The sequence below is a fragment of the Cyclopterus lumpus genome, chromosome 1 (assembly GCF_009769545.1).
Source record: "Cyclopterus lumpus isolate fCycLum1 chromosome 1, fCycLum1.pri, whole genome shotgun sequence".
NCBI classification, from domain to species: Eukaryota; Metazoa; Chordata; class Actinopteri; order Perciformes; family Cyclopteridae; genus Cyclopterus; species Cyclopterus lumpus.
In genome coordinates, this window is record NC_046966.1 from 7,730,705 (window position 1) to 7,750,929 (window position 20,225).

General features: G+C 43.6%; 3 protein-coding genes and 1 non-coding gene across 10 annotated transcripts in view; 2 read left to right on the forward strand and 2 right to left on the reverse strand.

The window, feature by feature from the left end:
* Window positions 1–481: 481 nt before the first annotated feature.
* Window positions 482–7,124, reverse strand: LOC117735097 (importin subunit alpha-1-like). The gene is made up of 11 exons (XM_034539541.1): window positions 6,987–7,124; window positions 6,548–6,666; window positions 6,333–6,467; window positions 5,871–5,959; window positions 5,145–5,413; window positions 4,298–4,392; window positions 3,304–3,567; window positions 2,505–2,738; window positions 2,030–2,212; window positions 1,187–1,336; window positions 482–716 (listed from the first exon to the last, which is right to left on the reverse strand). The coding sequence occupies exons 2-11, from the start codon at window positions 6,611–6,613 to the stop codon at window positions 627–629; spliced, it is 1,575 nt and encodes a 524-aa protein (XP_034395432.1). The 5' UTR covers window positions 6,614–6,666; window positions 6,987–7,124; the 3' UTR covers window positions 482–626.
* Window positions 7,125–7,339: 215 nt separating this feature from the next.
* trnar-ccg lies at window positions 7,340–7,412 on the forward strand. The gene has a single exon. It is a non-coding gene; the product is annotated as a tRNA-Arg (tRNA).
* A 796-nt stretch (window positions 7,413–8,208) lies between these two features.
* LOC117735103 lies at window positions 8,209–12,061 on the forward strand. The gene is made up of 5 exons (XM_034539553.1): window positions 8,209–8,481; window positions 9,199–9,861; window positions 10,805–10,891; window positions 11,082–11,273; window positions 11,600–12,061. Exons 1-5 carry the CDS (start codon window positions 8,406–8,408, stop codon window positions 11,785–11,787), a joined length of 1,206 nt encoding a protein of 401 aa, XP_034395444.1. The 5' UTR covers window positions 8,209–8,405; the 3' UTR covers window positions 11,788–12,061.
* Window positions 12,062–14,414: 2,353 nt separating this feature from the next.
* Window positions 14,415–20,225, reverse strand: part of LOC117729300 (nucleosome-remodeling factor subunit BPTF-like) — a 41,109-nt gene continuing 35,298 nt past the window's right edge. For 6 of the 7 annotated variants that reach the window (XM_034530806.1, XM_034530718.1, XM_034530378.1 and 3 more), the window contains 2 exons: window positions 18,567–18,753; window positions 14,415–16,608 (listed from right to left, as the gene is read on the reverse strand). In XM_034530806.1, coding sequence (XP_034386697.1) covers window positions 16,572–16,608; window positions 18,567–18,753 — 224 coding nt within the window. In that variant the 3' untranslated portion in view covers window positions 14,415–16,571. Of the gene's footprint in view, window positions 16,609–16,656; window positions 17,584–18,566; window positions 18,754–20,225 lie in introns of those variants that run through there. The other variant, XM_034530543.1, reaches the window with a different exon arrangement.

Genomic DNA, 20,225 nt, shown 5'->3' on the forward strand with positions numbered 1-20,225 from the left:
AGTGATTTTGCCACAAGGGGCAAACAAATAATATCATAAGGACAGTTTATGTGTAGGTTCTTCCACATTAAACCAATGCGCATAATGATATTTTTTTTCTGAAGGTAGATAAAGTAGCTGCAGGTCTACAGTGAGGGGAGTTAATTTGACATTAAGTCTCCCGAGTCCGGTTCGGCTCCTACCCTAAAGATGAGCTATCATGGCCATATAGTGTAATGATTTCAAACGTACTAAAACATAGATTTCATTTATAAAAATAGTGTATGATGTACCATGAATAAAACAGGGCACTTACAACATATAGCCTTCACAAGTATAAGGAATGACCACAGTGTCACCTAGTGGTGACAGAATCAACACCAATTCTCTTTCTCACAATAACACTGCACCTCCTTCACATCTTTTCAACAAATACATTAGGCGCCTGGCCCTGTACAGAGGCAGTTTATTTATGAAACAGAAATCCATACAGAAAAGTAACTTGTGCAGGAATACCATTTATTTACAAATCTTGTTTTGAAAATCTGGAGATTAAGTCTTTGTACTGTCACGTACAAGGATGAAATGTCTAAAAAAAAAAAAAAATACAAAAATATCAACAAGGTACAAAGAGACGGCTGAGTATGTTAAAACTGGAAAGTGCTTTGGTCATTGGGCATCTGGAAGGTATAGGACTCTGGAGTAGCTTCAGGAACCACAGATTCATCATTTTCATTCTGAAAGACAGCAGAAGAGAAGCATTACAGGATTTACCAAGTCTTTGCATGTTTTTAGGATCATTTGATGGATTAAAATAGATTCCGTGGACTAGAACCGTTTCTGTCAGCCAAGTAAGGGTCTACTTGCGAGTAGTATTAAATGGTGAACTTTCAGGCGAGTGTTGCCCCTTCAGGCGATCTAATAATTGACAACGTAGTCATACTTCCTCTGCTGGTTTAAATTATTTCCTCGTTTGTGTTGAAGGGAGTGGTTAGCGTCCCAATTGTAGCAAACTATCCAATTGCACGGAGTGATATTTTTCGGGCAAAGTCTTGGCAAATTCAGCACTTGTGCATTTTGAAATAAACAAAAACAGAGCCCAACGGATACAGAATAAAATCCAGTGTAAACTCCACTATAAACAACAGTTAGCGATGATTTCTGCTTGGCTAGTCTGTAGGGACCCAAGTTAACTAGTAAGACTTACCCCTTCAGAGAAGAACCGTTCTATGATGTTGAGAGAGGATTTGTAGACAGCTTCGTTGTCATGGGCCTGAAGTGCCTCAATCTTGTCCAAACCACCCACCTCCTCAATCATTTGGCAGAGTTTTTCAATCTCTCCAGTTTTGTATGCCATCTGTGGAGAAAAAATAAATAAATAAAAATCGGTAAGACTAATAGTTCCCTGTGATCATCCACTTTAATCTGACGGTCAAGAATCCATCTGCATTATTCAGACTGAGATTAAATACAGCAAATCTTCCTGTTTCCTAATCTCAGAGAGCCACAGTTTTAAATCCCCATTTCCACCGGACCTGAAAGAAATGTCTGCTGGCAGAAGAATGTGTACTTCTTCTGAATTATTTTCTTTCTTGAAGTTATAGGCTGTAGTCCACCATCTAATAATAATAATAATAATAATAATAATAATAATGCATTTAATTTATATAGCGCTTTTCGTGATACTCAAAGACACTTTACAAAACATAACATCCTAAAAGCTAAAAAAATAAGAATAACTAAAATACAGGTAAAACAAACAGGGAATTAGTCAGTTGCTCGAACCCTAATAAATAAAAACATGGAGCAAACAGTCACACATTAAAAGCAGTTCTGAACAGGTGGGTTTTGATTTGCGATTTGAATATGGAAAGAATTGAGTGCATGCAACACTAAGATGACTGGATCGGCTGTACAGTAAGCCTCAGAGGTCACTTGCGATGTCAGACAAGTGTTTGAAATCCACTTGACACGCCGCATTTTGATTGAACCAACCAGACACGCTTGCCTTGAGCCACTGCAAAGCAAACACAGGTTCTTGACAATGTACCTGTAACATATTGTAGATTGCCTCCAGGATGACCAGGGTGACTTTGCCGTCATTGGCCGTCAGCAGGTTGAGCAGAGGCTCCAGCACATTGCAGTGGACCAGGTAGGCCACTTGCTCCACCGTTCCACCACTGGTATAATTGGTGACAGCCCACACAGCCTCCCTCTGAGTCTTGTAGTCGCCCTAAACAGAAAAGACAGCCGATGTTAAACTAGCAGAGACACAAAAGTAGTTTATACAATAAGAAAATCATGCATAATCCGGGAAGAAGAGTTGGAGGGAAAAGGCAAGGGACTGTGTGCTGGTCAGGTAATATCAAGTTAGAGAATACATATATACTATGAGATTTAGTAAAATGCAGAAACTCCCCCCACCACACACACCAATCTATACAATATAACTTGATTTATTAATAGATCTCATTTGGACTATTATAGCAAACCAGCTATATTTTCTGTCTCTCTTGTGTTCTGACCTGTTGGAGGATCTCCACCAGCATGGGTATCAGTCCAGCATTGATAACCTCCTGAATCTGGGTGTTTTTGCCAGCAGTGATATTGGACACTGTCCAAGCTGCCTCCTTCTGGATATTGGGCTTATGGTGACGCAGCAGGCTGGGGAACGTTGCCAGAGCATCTGCATTCAGTACATATTGTGTCTGCTCGTCTGTCCCAGTCACAATGTTGCCGACTGACCGAAGGGTTGGAGTCTGGGAGGTGAAGGAGAGCAAGACAATCACCTCTAGTGTTCACGATTTAGAAAAAAATATAGAGGCGGAATGATGGTGATGACAATGAATGTGATAAGATGCCTGCATTCTGTGAGTTTTAAATTTGACAATGCAGCACCATATATCTCAATCATATCACAATGCATCAAAACTAGCTTGATTTACAATGGTCGACATCGCACATCTGCACCAAAGACTGTTTGTCACCGTAATTGGTCCTAAACTCAGCCAACACACCACAGGACTGAATATAAGTGAGAGAAGGAATGAGAACACAAGTTCAAAAAAATATGACCTTGTTGTTTTCTTCAACTTTAAAAAAGGGAAAGGTGAATTATACAGGAGGACGTACACCAAAAAGGAGGCGAGTGTGGGCTGTGACAAAATTCTTGAAGAATGTTGGTATTTGTGACCATAAAAGGAAAACTCTCGGAGCCAATGGAACAGGCAATTATGTTTAACGTTCATCAACGCCGTCATGAATTCAGAATCAACAGAGCCGCTACTTCTGATGGATGACCGTAATCTCCACTGAGACACATACCACAATGGAGAGCTCCCCACAGGCGAGCAGCTGTACCAGGCGGGGCACCAGGCCAGCCTGCACCACCACCTCTATCCTCTCATTGGAGCCGTCGGTCAGGTAGGACACGGCCCAACAGGTGTCGGCCAGAATCTCCTGGTCGTCGTGGTGCAGGAGGCGCACCAGGGCTGGAAGCATCTCCTGCACCGCCTTTATAGGAGGGGCGGGGTTCTTGTTGCGACACAGGTTGGACAGCGTCCAGGTGACATTGCGCAGGTAGCCAGACTGGTATGGTGGGTAAAGAACAAAGTGTTATTTTTACAACATCAAACGTTCACAACATTATCTGATTATCGTAGTAACATATTGAGTAACAGATACTGGGAAAGAGCCATCGGTAAACTAGGCCAGGGTGATAATTCAACTAATCTTTGAAGGAAATGTATCAATCCATGCAACAGTGACTTTGATTCTGTTATCATATGCAGAATCGGTTTTCCGTTTGTAGTCCAAGCACTATTAATACATCAGGTTTGAGCAGGCTTTGTTTGAATACAAATAAAGAGGTCATGTGGAGAGCAAATGAGTCAGCTCGCATTGGCCCCAATACTTTATCGGTTTAAAATTAGCTTGTCAATATGCTACTTATGACACGTGATCGCTAATCGGACTGTGAACGATGAGCAGCACACAGAAAAGGCAGTCTTGACTCTGAGATCAGCTGGCGACATTGGAACCCCAGAAATATAGCCCATTGTTCCAAGAGCCTCATTCGTGGTCCGACTGATCGCCGATTGGTTCTTGGAAGGCGAAGAGCTTGATGCCGTTGATTTGCCACCACCATAGAAAACTTGCCATTTTGATAACCAGTGTGAACAGCAGTCCCCGTCAACTGGACATGAACTATGTGGCTGTACATACTTGAACAGAACATGCCAGGGCTCTGCAGGGCCACAGCGCATTGTAAAATTAAAACGTCTCATAAAATCAGCAGCGCAATAACTTTGAAACTCACAGGAAACATAGACAGGTCAGGGACTGTCATCAGGGCGAGGAGTGGATGGAGACCACCTTGTAAGATCACTAGGTCTCTGTAGTTGGATCCATCACCTAGATGTGAGCACACACACACACACACACACACACACACACACACACACACACACACACACACACACACACACACACACACACACACACACACACACACACACACACACACACACACACACACACACACACACACACACACACACACACACACACACACACACACACACACACACACACACACACACACACACACACACACACACACACACACACACACACACACACACACACACACACACACACACACACACACACACACACACACACACACACACACACACACACACACACACACACACACACACACACACACACACACACACACACACACACACACACACACACACACACACACACACACACACACACACACACACACACACACACACACACACACACACACACACACACACACACACACACACACACACACACACACACACACACACACACACACACACACACACACACACACACACACACACACACACACACACACACACACACACACACACTCACACACACACACACACACACACACACACACACACACACACACACACACACACACACACACACACACACACACACACACACACACTATTAAAGCCTCTAAAAGACCAAGACAGCCTTGTTACACACAACACATCTATGGAGGCAAATAATCTGAACATAACATAATGGAGCATCAAAAGTAAAACAAGAGACTCAAACACAAAGAGATGTCGAATGTCATCAGCGTACAATACCTGCGATGTTACCCAGGGCCCAAATGGCCTGCTCGCTGATGTGCGTGTGGGGTGATGCCACCAGACTGATGAAGGCTGGGATGGCCCCACAGTCCACTACGGCAGTGGTCTGGTCTGAGGTACCCGAGGCGATGTTGGTCAGGGCCCAAGCTGCCTCAAATTGGATGGGGGGGCATTGAGATAGAGCCAGGAAACTAACAAACCTCGGGATGAGGCTGGCAGCAATGATGTGGTCAATAGGTGGATGCTTTTCTCTGGAGAGGAGTCTCCTGTACACCAGGACAAAAAAAAAAAAACAGTTTGGGAGTTAATAAAGAGAAAGTAACTTCAAGGAAAGGATCAAGTTAACTTTTAGCATTGTTTAAATGTCAGAGTAATGATTAGGGTTGGGTTATCAAGTTGAACAACTTAATAAAAACAAGCAAGTCCACACAAGAGTATGTTTGAAACCTGGTGTGATGAGACATCTCATAATACATAGATAGTGTTGCAGATGAGGAAAGACTGGAGAAACCAGAATCACTGCCATTTGGTTGGATAACTCTGCCAACCAGTATAATTGCAGTTTACATCCACACATGTCCCAAATGTCTTCACTTAATTATTTTATCCTATTAGACGTTTGTGTGAAATAGTCATAACTAGCATATCCATTCTTGAGTTATGGGCAAACACATGTTATGTGGCCACGACATTTGTCCATCAAAGTCTTTAAAGTGATTTTACCTGGCTGCCTGCGTGGCCTCCAGCTGGTACTCTATACTCTGGCTGTTTACTCCTTCTACAATCTCCTCCAAAGACCAGGGCTCAGTAGGCTGGGGAAAAAGGGAAATAAGCAGATTATCCATCTATCCAAAACACCGGGGTTAAAAATAACCCTCAACATGGACAAGTTTCTCATTGAACTTTGGCCACTGGGTACAAACAGAGCAGGCATAGTTGTATCAGGCTGTAGGGTTCAAACTGGCCCGACTTATTCTCTTAAGGTATGGTGAGGCATGGAGGCTGCTGTAGATAACTCATTCGTGGTCAACTAGCTAAATGATACAACCAAATATAAGACATGGAAAACACATGGAAATCAGTTGTATTTATTTCTGGTGCGTCCCTCTTCCCAGACAAATCAAGTAACTAGTGCATGAAAGGATGCAGGAGAGCTGACAGATGAGCCGCGGTCTGTCTAGCTACCTGTGCGTTGGGTTCTTGCAGAGGAGAGGTCGGGTCGTCCAGAAGAGTCTGGACGTTTCTCCTCTTCAGGATCTGATCATCCTTCTTTGCTTTTCGTAACTCCACATTGACTTCGGCTCTTCTTCGTCTCAGCTCCTGAAAAAAAAAAACATAATATCACACGACGGCATGCACCGCGATGAACGTACACGGTAGTGTGGCTGTCCGTTACTCACGTTGGCGTCTTTCCCCTTGTTCTTGAACTGGGTGAGCCGATCTCCGTTGTCGCTAACCGCTGACATTCCTCACCGTTAAACGAGACAATCGATTCCAGCAGACTTATTGGAGACACTCCCTTTTAAAAGAGAATAATGTAACGTTAAATTAACCGTCAAAACCAACGGCCGCCTCCCCCTGTTAGCGCGCTAGCTGGGCGGTGAATCAGTGTGAGCTAACGCTAGCGGTTCACCGGCTGCTCGCCTGGAGGCCAAGCCGGTTATCTAACGCCATGTGGCGCGTCGCACACGTCTGGTAACGTTATACACCCGCAACCCCGCTGGTATTCAGAAGAGGAACGACAACAAATCGGACGCAATAACATGAACTACTGATGTTACTATACATTCGTTTAAAACGTAAGCTACATGTGGCCAACAGCATGGGCAACGTGCTTACCTTGGGTTTCTTGTACTTTATTTTTTTTTATAACAGACCTGACGTCATTTATATACAGCCTGTTTTTCATAAATGTGATTGGTCGGTCGGGTACAAGCACCGCCCATGGTAAAACAACAACGTTGTCAAAGGCAACCGCTGTCGGTATCGCGAGATAAAAGTACCACATCTTTGTGCACTGGTTGGATTTCATTGTGCACCTTTGCGGCCATGTCTGAATTACCCATTGTACCGCGGGTAGCGTTTACTCTAAATCACAATGTGGAATTCTATGCAAAAATGCACGCTTTACCGCTGATTCCGAAACGATTTTCGTATTTATAAAGGTTGTTTTCTCGTATTAGCTACGTATTGACCCAGTGGCCTAATGGATAAGGCATCAGCCTCCGGAGCTGGGGATTGTGGGTTCGAGTCCCATCTGGGTCGCATTTACCTCCTTTTCAGTGATGTTGATAAATTAGGAAGTAATAGTGGCTTTCTAAACAATCTCGCATAAACTCCTTATTCTGCATAAACTCCTTATTCTGCAAATTAAAGTAACTACTAACTACAAGTTACATTGAATTTTCTGCAGCTAAAGTACAAGACAGATATCTAAGTGTATTAACTTAAATGTAGCAGCACCTACATACTGAATAAATAAGCAACATCGATGATATAAACCTCACTCAAGCCGTTATGTAAAAGTGAAGAGCAGAGCAGCAGTGTTCAAATACATGTTCTTATTTATGCAAAAAATAATTAAAAACACTGTGACCACTAGAGAACAACATGATGTTAATTTGTTATCGTATCGGATTGCGTTAAAATGATGCTAATTTTCTTAATGCGATCAAATTGAATGATGCGATGAAGTTCCTCGTTGTGGCCACCAGGGGGCAGTGAAGCCTCGTTTATATTGAATACACTGGTAAGCCTGTACACCGTCCACCGCGCATCAAGGTGCGCTAAAGCTACGAGAGAAGTTTCTAGTATCACTTGCCCTAAAGTATGCAATAGTGTCCAACCAGTTGTCTAAAAGCAGGAAAACCATCAGTACATAATATTTTGATTATTGGAGGTTCCAGAAGAGAAACTCACTAAATCCTACTTGGTGAACAAAAGACAATATCAACACATAACCGCATTTCCCCTCTCGTATTGCAAACAGCTATGGCAGCATTTTGAGAATCCATTCATGAATGAAAGGAGTGTCACGTCAACGTGTTGACTTCTGTTTTAGGGACGTCCCACCCTCTCCCTCTCCCTCTCCCTCTCCCACTCCCTCTCCCTCTCCCTCTCCCTCTCCCTCTCCCTCTCCCTCTCCCTCTCCCTCTCCCTCTCCCTCTCCATCGCATGTCATTCCTGAGCCGCTCGTATAAAGATGTCCGGGATCCCGTCTCTGGAGCAGACCGTGAAGCGTGTCCACACTGAACATCTATGATGACAGGGATTATTCTGTTCCTCTTGTTTCTATGGTTTCCTCTTGACAAGACAGAGGAGCACGTTGTCAATGGTGAGTGTACTCATTTTATTTTAATCTAGTATTTGTACTTCTGTACATTTTTACGTGCCTTCTTTTAATTGGGTCTATTCATTTTACAAGTATACGTTCAAAGCAACATGCTTCGTTGTGATTCCTTTATTTCGTTATTTACTGAGGCTATCTGGAGCTTTGGATCTCACCGATACAATATCCCTTACATCAGTATTATTCTGGTGTTTGTCAAACATATATGAAATAAAATAAAAACTACAAAAAAAAAGGTGAACGATTCGGATTCTTGTCTGTATGATTCCCATAAGGGAAATGTTACATCCCAAAACAAGTATGTGATTTAGATCAAATGCGGAGTGAATCATATTTGGCCGCATTTCATAACTTTGATGGACTGGGCTTCGTTATAAAATCTAATATCTGAGCTGTAGATTCTTATCGAGCGAGACATTTACAACCCACTTATGCTCAGATCAATGAGTGTCATACTCGAGAGTAAGTTCTCACGATCAAAGTTCCTGATAAACCTCCAGCTAAGGTACTAACACCAACCGTTGTCATACTTTATTAATTAAGCTATATAAGATCCTAAATATTATGTTTCAAGGAACGTCATTTAAATTAAATGAATCCATTGGTGTACCAATAGAAGAAAAGGGGCTTTGATGTCACGTTAACACACACATTGAAAGAATTGTGGAACTGAAGCACACACGTGTGTTTGTGTCCACGCAGAGCTGTACACGCTGATAGAAAAGGGTCCACTCAGCTTTGTGGACCCGGCTCCAAACAACCAGAGCTGGGTGGTGGTCAAAGAGCACTCCCTGCCCATCAATGAGCTGCTGGAGAAGAGCAACAAGCCCGGCGAGTCCAAGTTCTCCCTGCACCCTCTGCCCTCCGCCGTCTGGCCGAAGCACAGCGACTTGGCCCCCATCCCTCGCCTCCAAGGCCCCCACAACAAGAGCAAAAAGGGCCCCAAGAGCGACCGTCTGGTGGAGCACAACAGCGAGAAAACCAGAGGAGAAGTTGCCGGACTGCTCCCCAAAACCCCGCTGACCAGAGCCACAGCTGCCGTCACCAACCGCACCGTGCAGAAGACCAGCCAGGAGACCCAGTTCAGCAACAGTCCTCCTCAGCAGGGGGAACCAGATGGACACCCCAACTCCAGACCCAGGGGTCCGGCCCTCACACAGCCTCAGACCCAGCCGCACCAACCGGCCCCTTCCCCGCGCAGAGATCCCCCCAACCGACGACTGGACCCAGAGGAGAACCGGCCGGGGAAGTCCAGTCTCTATCAGTCTGGTATCGGGGCCGCGACACGGAACAACAGCCGCCCGCCAGTCGTCTTCAACCGGCGCTCCTCCAGCCTGCTCTACCACTTTGACATCCTGAGACGAGGTACGGGGAGACTTCCTGTATCCTTTTTAAAATCCCCTTTTGGGATTATTTCCAAAGATTGAAATTATGTAAGAGTTTAGCCATCTGGGAAAATATTATTAACGCTTAATATCCTTGTATTTATTACCAGTAATGTTATATGACACTCTCACAGTGACACATAACTTAAACCAATCACAACACTTTTGTATGAGACACTGAATTAAACCAAAAACGGTAAAATAAAAAAAGTCAGAAAACATGTGATTTAACTGTTCAGATTTGGGTCCAGTGTCCCATGCAGGCTCATTCGGTGCTCATAGAGCCTGGCTGCTTCCCAAAATACAAGTATGAACCTGAACATTAGCGCGATATGTCCCCTTTAAATTTCTAATGTATCTCCTGCAAAGTGAAAAGATGAATAACATTTGAACACCAAAAGGACCGGTCCTGACCAAAACTACAAATTTACCTAAATGTTTTGGAACAAAATGAAACAAGTGCTCCAAACCCAAATGTGCACCCTGGAGGCCTATAGGTTTAACATATGTCAAATGTCAACGTCCCCTGGGTGGAGTCTGGCCGAGGGCCTTTGTTGCATGTCGTCACTCATCTCTGTTCTCACATCTCTCCTCGGTCTCCTGCAATGGAAGGCTACAAAATACCACCTCGTAAAAATGCCTAAAAACACATTAAGACACATTAGTGTGGGAATGAGTCAGTCATGCAGTGATATCATGCACTCTGGAGTTCATAGAGTTCACTCAGACAGTGATAAAGACCCCCCCCCACACACACACACACACACACACACACACACACACGTGGAGGAATGCGACGCCTGGGTTTTGTAATGACAACGGTGTTCTTTTCTCATGACGCTGGAATGAGAGTCATGGCAGCCGACTGTCCCTCTTTGTCCTCATCCCTCCGTCCTGTCGTCTGCTTGTCTTCTTCTCCGCAGAGTCCGACTTCACACACGACGCCTTCTGCATGAGCGAGTGCAGGAAGGAGAAGGAGGAGAGAGAGTATTACTGCTACAGTGAGTTCGGTACGTATACCCAGCCAGAGAATGCAGGAATAGCTTTAGAAGGTCAATAAAGGTCAAATAATGAACACGCCTGAACATTCTTGAACACGCCCACGGGCTTTATGGAGGTAGATATTAACTCGTTGATCACTATCTACTGCTTACAAGGAGAGTTGGAGAGATCATGTAGTGAGATGTGTGTGTTCAACAGCTGTCAACGGGATAGTTCACGACATCGATGTGCTGCGCAAAGGAATCCGCCTCGTTACACTGATGGTGAGCAGCGACGGCTTCTACAAGATGAGTCGCCTCTACGTGACCCCGGACAGCTTTTTCTTCAAAGTTCGCCTTCTGGTCCTGGACACCTACAAGTGCAGCAAGCCCTGCCCCGACATCAAGCTCGGTGAGTGCGGCGGCCCAGAAGCCCCGTGAAACCAAATCTGTCTGGTTTAGTTCAAAAATGAAGGAAACACTATAAGCTGTGAAAGTTCATTCTTAACTATGTCAGGTTTCTATTCATTTAGAGGTTTGTTAAAGAATTTAAAAAAAAACTTGTCTGATAGTCAAGATCAGTTGCTTAAGATCTGATTTGAGAGAAGAAAAGTGTGGTGACCCATGAATGGAGTTTCCACCGACGGATTATTGTACGGGATGTGGGAACTCTGTCTTCCTGGGGGTCAGCAAGAGCAGTGACGTCGTTTCAACATTTACCCCCCATTCCTTCTCAAGGGACCCGATACATTGTGATGGGCCAGATCTACCACCGGAGGCGCCACCTTCCCAGTGACCTCCTGAACCTACTCGGGGGGAAACTGAAGCCCGGAGACGGCCTCCTGCGAAGCAACAACTACGTCAAGAGATTCAACAAGCGGAGGCACCAGAAGGCCCTGGAGGCCACCCGCTCCAGGTGTAGGTGAACCAAAGATAGGACTATCGCCCCCTGCTGCAGGGGAAGAGACATTGCAGCTCACCTGAACTGATCTAACTAACCCCCCACCCCCCACCCCCAGTATGGTGCAAGACGGAAGACATTTTGCAGAAGGTATGGATTTATTTTCACATGGACTGCTGTGACGTATCCAAACCCTGGTTCATATTTTTTACTCCTCTGTAAAGTTCCTGAAGCACGGACTTGTGGTCTCTTTGACAGAAAACACAAGCAGCTTCGATTAAATGGGTTTCGCACCATCATCTTTTTTACTGTAATTTTCTCAAAATAGCAAATCCACTCAAACTCCTCATTCATTCATGGCTGGTTCATGAAGCCCCAACATTAATAAAAGGTATAAAACTGGCTCACCTTTAAAGAGAATTTGTCTCATCTGAAGAAAATGAAGCCATGGAATTTGTTTTTATAAATAGGGTATATTTTGTCATATTACATCAGCGGTCACATGGCCGTGTTTCCATTTTATTCACATGCGTTTAAGCAAGCACATTTTTTTTTCCCGCTGAGTCATATCCAGCCTCTGTGTTTCCACAATAACCCAAGCACACATTTGAACATGCATAGATAAGATCATTGGTTTAATGTTGTTTTTCTTGCTGGGGCAGTAACTTCTTAAATCAGGCTCCCATATTTAACAACATACAGAAATACAGAAACTTATTGTCCATGCAAACACACCGGCTTTTCATAATGTCAGTTGCGTAGTCAGCATTATGCAGGAACCTGGGATCTCATTGTGCAAATCCCACATTTCAGTCCTGTTGATTCCTTTGATTAAATAATGCTCCTAAAGTGATGCGAATGCAAAATGTTGCATAGTACCAAACACTATTGTTTTGCAACACATGTTGTCACTGTGCTTGTTATTGGTGAGAATCTTGTCGGGACTCAGCCATACGTCTAATCGCAGGAATCGGATCTCGCTCCGCACCTGGACACGTGACTTGGAAAAGTGCCTCCGTCACAGCTCCTCTATGGGATGGCTCTCGTCTTCTTGCTTACACACAAACGCGTCCTCCCCTGGGAGGGCCAAAGCTCCAAAAGGGGGTATTTAAAGTATTTAGGCAGGATGAGAGAAAGACAGACGTGGGCAGGGTGGCGGAGAAATAAATCTGGTTACGTAAAATGACACAGGAGAGGGGGTGTTGGGTCGGTCTTTCTAAAGGAATAGCGTCTTATTTAATCAGAGATCTGTGGCTTGATTGCAGTACGACCCTGAGGTCATGAAAGGGAAACCTTGCACTGAACGCTTACTTTGCTTACCTATACATGAACCCAATAAAAATGTGTCTTTGTTTTGTACTCAACGACCCCGTGAGGAATTTATTTGTCTTTAAACCAACCCTCCACGCACGCTATCTCATACATCTTCCCACTGAGCGAAACATTGCTCCTCATTATCTTTCCCAGTGATTGCATGGGAAGGAGCCCCCAAAGTAAGTCACTCTAATTAAAGTTCAACAACCGTGGTCTCTGTCTGGCCTCCGGGGAGAGAGACCGACTTGGGAACTTGGACGTGGAGGCCGGCAGAGCAGAGCCTCTTTGACAGCCTTCTGTCCGCCCGGTTCCCAGGCTGGAGGAAGCCTCTATCCGAGATCAGCGCTGGAGGGAACAGATGCAGGCGGGCAGGAAACAGGAGCTTGCTCCACATCTTGGCTACTATCGCAGCGGGAGGACATTCCTCATTGCAGAGGATGTAAAGGCGGAGGAGAAGGGGAGAGAGAGTGGGTTAGAGAGGAGAGGGAGGTGGGGAATATCTCAGTTGCTTCCTGTGCGATAGCCCCCAAGCCACAAGGGGGGAGTGAGAGAAAGAGACGAGGGCGGTGGATTGAAACCACATCTGCACCCGAGCCTCTGGATTCATTTAGCGGTTTGAGTGTGTGTGTGTGTGTGTGGGTGGGTGGGTAATCTGATCTCAGGAAGAGTTTGTATGAGTGTGCTGGAGGTCATGACCTGGTCCAGATAATTGACCCGATTGAAGAAGGGGATTGAACTTGCCGTGGAGGGTCAGATTATTCATAAGAGGCCCTGTGGGGAAAATGAGCGCTGGGCCCTCGTTTCATCCACTATGTGTGCATTGTAGATATTAATTAGTTTGTTGTTACTTGGTTTAGTACATTTATTTTAGAGAATACACGCTCCATAATATGTTATTTAAGAGGTATCTCCCATCACTGCTATGCAGACAATGTTCAATTACACATCTCACTTAAGCCTCACAAAGTTATCTTCATAACTACCTTTACTAGAATTTATTTAATATTGATGAAACAGATGTTATTTCTGTCCCAAAGGCAGTGGCGGGCCTCTTTATTTTCCTTCCTGTGCCATTAAATGTTCTGTACTAAATCTCGTCTCTAACGCTAACCAGGTCCTCCGAAAAATCTTGTGACACAAATCTGGATTTATGTCCACCGCCTCGACATTACACTCACAATTTAAGATTCTTGTGCTCACTTTTAGAGCTCAGTTTGGTACACACTTGGATATGTTGAGTGAAGATAAACTCCTCTTCAGGGTGTCTGAGATAATAATAAAAAATAAAAAAAACCACAAGTCTTTTGAGAACTGGTGTCAAAAACATTACTTTATTATCTAGGATGAAATGTCCTAAGTACAAAAGAGAATCTCTTCAGAGTGGCCACAATCAGTTAAAAACATAGAGTATTTTTTTTATCTGCGGTTAAGCTTCCTCAACATTACTAAAAAAAAAAAAAAGTTTCATTGATATGAATAAATAATACAAGAAATGCAATGTCAATATAGAAGTTATGTTGAACTGGTTGGTTTCTTACAAAAAAGAGAAAAAAACTCTTTGCAAGTGTTACCTGTGTCACTCTACCCCAGTATTCAATACCTGTATGCTCACAATATGCAGCGCTTTTAATATAAAGGGCAATTTCACCTAAAATGTAGCGTTCACTTCAATTTAAGAGAAAAAAAAAAAAAATAGACAGTTAAAATATACAGACGGGCTTAGTTGCTGGTTCAAAGAGTGGAAAATAAAAGTTTCTACCGCTCTAAAGGTCTTTCATTTCTACATATTCGTATTATACAAGAGAGATTACAAACAGTGGATGCAACACTTCGTCATCAGGTTACAAAGTAACAGACATTTGTGTGAAAGACACAAACACGGTAAAGAAAACAGCAGCAACATCATCTCTCAACTCTGCGAAGACACACAAAACAACTGATTGAAACCAAAACACTTGCTTAATTTTAAACTTTTTTTTCCTTTTTAACAACTTAAAGACAACCTTATGACTGCTCCCCAGCCTACAAAAATGATAATCACAGATTACAAAAATGTTCCCAAATATGATACAAATGCAGCTATAAAATGTTCATACAAACCCCACGGTACAAAGACTCAGAGTTAACTCCCAGACATGCTGCCGCAGACCGCAACATAACCGAGTTGATGCTGAGTGGAAAAGTCCATTATCCAATTACTTAACCATGCTTTGAGGGCGAGTTGAGAGACACATGTGAGCCAACCTGTCAACTTCAATGAAATATGTTGGAAGAAGTGGCTGACAGATAAGGAAAAAGAGACTTAGACTCAGTCACTGACAGAATCAGAGCTTTTGACGAGGTGTGTGTGTGTGTGTGTGTGTGGACCTGAAAGCTCAAGCTTAAAGGAGAACAGAGCTCGTCAACATTCTTCGCGTTTCAGAAAAACACAAAACGGTAAAAGGTCAAAAGAGAGGCCGGATGTGGTGGATGGGATGGCCTGTCCTGGGTGTTCCCCTGTGGAAATTAAAGCGACCCTGGGACCACATATATAGACCCCCTTGAATTACTCCAGTGAGTGCCGTCTACGCCCGCACGTGACCTCATGACAATTTTCTTTTTAAATGGTTTCAGACATCTAGCCTCTATTTAAAAAAAGGGGAGCATCTCAGCATCAGGAAATGTACATGAAGATGAGCCACTGGATGGGAACTTGTCGCCGCGTTTACTTCGTGCAGGGCGACAACAACATAGTCCGAAGAACTGGATGCAGTGGAGAAACATGGGTGGTGAGGCGGCGCCTGAGATTGGCTTCAATGGGGGATATTTGTTTTTTCTTGTGGGGGGACGACGACGAAGAGTGACGCTTGTTCCTACAGCAACAATAAAACGCTGCTTTCAGGCGTACGGTCTGTAAATGGCAGAATAATGAACTCCAAGGTCCTGTACATGGAGGTGATGCCTGCTTTCAGCCACGTGTGACGCAAACAAAGAGTATTTTCATATCGACCTCATGAACATCTCCATGCGAAGGCAGGGACTAGGATTTAATGGGATGTTTGTGTCATAAAAATGTGACGGGATGAAAATGACAGCAAAGCTGACACTTTGCTATATAGGACACACAGAAATAGTGACCAGCTACAGAAATAACACAACTCTTTCAAAAAGTCCGCTGCTGAAGTGAGATCAGTGAACATCCAACCAGACAACTTAATCTGCGTTTCCCATCAGGCAGAGTCCGAGGCCGCCCTGCCCCTGGTCTGAAGGTGGGACTTCTCTGCCGCTACGTCCCAATGACACTTTGGATGAAAAGGGGCTTCTCTCGCTCTCTTGCTTTAGGAGTTGGAGGTTGGGCGCTTTGACACCAGAGCGAGCTGATTTTCAGCTGGGAGCGAGCTCTGCTTCAGAGAGGGCTCGGGTCGGTTTGCAGCCCGACTCGGACCACGAGGCGGAGTCATTCGGAGGGAGCCTCAAGGCTCGCTTTTTTTGACACTTGGATTTTAGGGGGGGGAGCTAAGAGGCTGCTGATTGTAGTTTGTTGTTATGAGACCTACAGAGACGGGCAAAGAGAGGAGGAAGAAAACAGTTGGAAAACGTCTTGGTGTTTCCTTTTTTTATTAAAAGCTTTACAATATGACAAAAATATGCACTAGGGGAAATACAAAAACAACAACAAAACAAACAGAACAAAAACATGAATTGGATGCCAGTGGGTCAGACACTTTGACATCGACCAAGCAGCCATGTTGGTGAGATGTTATGTACGATGTGATGTCAGCCCAACAGTGTATGTACAAGGACTTTCAACTGGAGACTGTCAAGCTCGCCATATTTAGAACAGGAAAGCTAAACTATATCTTTCTCCAATCTATCTTTACAGATCCTACCATTATTTCCTTAGAAAATAAAAATAGTCCTTCACAAAGAGATATAATATGCACATAAAATAACATTATACATGGGAACAGCCAATAAAAAGAAATGGATAAATGTTGCATGCTTTTTAAAATTCTTGGCTAAGAAATGAGGTAAAAATGTCCGGCTGCAGCTTGTTATGACCGATACGATAAACAAAGGTTCTGTCCAATTAGAAGATAACTTATCTGTGGTTGTTTGTGGAGATCAGACTTTACAATCAAAATCAATAGCTTTTTGTTTGTTTTTTCAAAACTGAATCTTAAGAAATAGAATAACAAACTTCATATTTTGTCTTGTATTCAACTCAAACATCAACAAAATATCAGTCATCTGTTGCAAGAACTGTAAGAAAATAACTTTGCCCTTGAATGCTTCGTGTTACCAACATGGCTGCCATTGTTCGACAGTAGAAACTGTTTTTTCCTTTCCTTTGCTTCTAAAATAAAAAAAAGGAGCACACCTACAGTGTGGCTTAATATATGCACTTTCTTACAAAGTTTTGAACGCTGTTTTAAACAAGTAAAAACAGCAACGTCCGGGGGATAGCAAATTATTGTTTTGTTTGTTTTAGGAGTGACCCCGGCACCCGGGAGTTTGACATCACAATCTGCAAGAGAGAGAGAGGGAATGGATGGTGTAAATACAAACGGGTGGAGCACATCACCGTTTCAGGCACACAGCTGGATGCAAACCACAAGACTTTCTGAACTAATTGGTCGTAAAAGGTGAGATGCTTAGAGAAACTCCACGTGTGTGTGTGTGCGTGTGTGTGTGTGTGTGTGTGTGTACATCTCACTCCCTCCAGTTGAACTCACCATGAAGTGTTCTTCACTAAATAGCCTAATTAAAGTACAGCAAAGGCATGTAAACAACCTGTGTTGTATGCACATATAAATGATATCAATCTTGTAGTGTGCATCCACCTAAAGCAATGCAGGGAGGTGAGTGTAGAGGCACAGCCCGGTGGTGGAGGTATTAGGGCTCTGGCGCAGGCAGGAACAGCAGTGAGAGCATCGAGGCCACGAAGAACCGGGTCACACTTCTTAAAACTGATTAAAATCCTTTGGAGGAACGAGAGCTTTGGTTCTCATCCTGAACATGAAAGGCAGACTCAACCTACTGTTCTTTGGTGACAAACGAGCCGACTAAAGACGGAATGACGACACCACCAACATGAAACTGGAGAGGATCAAGAGTGTGAAAGTCTATACAGTATGCGGGGAAAGAAAGTAGGGAGGATACGGAAAAGCCTCCCTCGCAGGGCACAGAACAATTCAGGCTTTTAAAATAATACAACATATTTAATGTTAGTGATGAGCGGGGCAGCATTTTTTTATTATTTCTTTTTAACTGAAAATATATGCCTTTATCAACAACCCAAACTCGACCCTTCAGAAGTTACATTTTATTGCCCTCATTAGAGAAAGTGTGTATCCGCCCAACCTCCAAGGAGGTCAGAGGTCGGCGTCTGCTCCACAGCAGCACAGCTGGAACTACTAATGAACTCTTACTTTGTGACACATTATTCTCTTTTCCAGTCCCCTGCTGCCATTTTTGTGTTTTGTTTCCTCCTCAGTATCCCCGTCTTACCTGCTGGCTTTGAACCCTTTGAGTTTCTGGACAAAGAAGGTCTCCAGAACCTCGGCACACTGGTAGAAGGGCGAGTCACTGGGGTTGTAGTAGCGGCAGTTGTCGAAGATTTTGGTCATGTCGGCTACAAACTCTGTCAGCTTGATGTACTCGCGCTTCTGTATTCTCTCCTCCATGGTGGAAAGGTCTAAGAAAGGGGGAAATAAACAATGATAAGTCAAAGAAATTAATGAGAAAAAAAAACACTACACATTTCACATATGCGGAAGCAGCAGATAAATATATGTCTTTTCGAACAGCCTTTGTTGTCAGCATGGCAAGTATTTTTTTGGGAGCACAGTTGAAGAGAGCGCCGAGTGTCAAATTAGTGCTACCAAGTCTCCGCTTCCCCGTAGAAGGGAGCTTCCAGTGTTACTAACCAGGTTAGATCCAATTTAGGAAGAAAAGGTCAGATTGAAGCTAGGAAACTAACTGCCGAGGCTTCATATAATCTGCAGATGGTTTGCTCTGCACGGCGTCCCCGGGCTGCCTTTTAAACAAACATATCCCACTCTTCACCTCCTTAACCCCCATCCAGCTGGCCAGGAGCATACAAACCTCCTAGTCAATATCAAAGGCCTTCCTTCCTCTCTGTCATCAGATTTCATCTCAAAACCTTCCAAAAACTACCAATGGCTGCAGCTACACAAATCAAATTCCCCCTTTTTTTTTCTTCTTTCTCCCTCTTCCTGAAAACCAACAAGGTCTTTTTTCTCACAGTGGAAGGGAGATGAGAGGACTTGAGTTTCCAGCACCAGGCCAACAGGAGCTAAGTGTGGGGCTGGTCCCTTTCCACAGGGAGCCTGGCAGACCCGGACCAGCTCATTAACGGTTTGTTTGTGTGGAAGTTCAAAAAGGCCCCGCTGACGTAAGTCCGCCTTTTACATGGCCGGTTTGATCTGAGTTGGAGGGCTTCCTCCCTGCCTGGCCTCCTGGTGGCTGGGTTTTAATGCTGAAGATATAGAGACTGGGTGTCGCTTCTAGCAATCTAAAGCAATTATGAAAACAGCCACTTTATCTTTTATCCATTTTATCTTCCAAATGGGGACGGCAACCAATCCCAGTCTTGGACATTAAGTTGCAATTTTATTATTTTTTTCGACATAACAGAGCCACAAAGTGCACATTTAAAAGTATCTTTACATTTAAAAAGGCATTTTTTTTTAAAGTTTGCTTCCTTTGATAGTTACCAATAATATTTTGTATTATGTCCTTCATTTATTTTGTGTGATATAATCTAGGGCTGCAATGTATCTGTATCATCAGTTAATCCATTAATCACCAATTATGTCAGTGAAATCTCAAAAAAAAAAAAAAAACTAACAAATTAAATTAAAACATTCAAAAGCAACTATTTAGTATTTGATTATATAAATTGTTATATAATTTTCATTATTTCACAATTAAATGACGAAATATGACGGACTGACACTCCAGATGACAATCATCTGGGATGATTTGAATTATTAGTGTGTCGCTTTGCAGTTTGATGGCTTATAACATTGTGTTTAAGGGTTTCACCAAAAAATACCAACATGCTAGTTTTAAAAACAATATGGAATGTGCTATGAAAAACCAGCCTCACCACCTCAGGACAATTGTCAGTAAAACGTGCAACGT

Coding starts and splice junctions, on each gene's coding strand:
- LOC117735097 (XM_034539541.1), bottom strand. CDS start 6,613: ATGTCAGCGGTTAGCGACAACGGAGATCGGCTCACCCAGTTCAAGAAC. Junction 6,468..6,547: donor ACAAGGGGAAAGACGCCAAC/GTGAGTAACGGA, acceptor TTTTTTTTTCAG/GAGCTGAGACGAAGAAGAGC. Junction 2,213..2,504: donor TGGTGGAGATCCTCCAACAG/GTCAGAACACAA, acceptor TTTTCTGTTTAG/GGCGACTACAAGACTCAGAG.
- LOC117735103 (XM_034539553.1), top strand. CDS start 8,406: ATGATGACAGGGATTATTCTGTTCCTCTTGTTTCTATGGTTTCCTCTT. Junction 8,482..9,198: donor AGAGGAGCACGTTGTCAATG/GTGAGTGTACTC, acceptor GTGTCCACGCAG/AGCTGTACACGCTGATAGAA. Junction 10,892..11,081: donor TTACTGCTACAGTGAGTTCG/GTACGTATACCC, acceptor TGTGTTCAACAG/CTGTCAACGGGATAGTTCAC.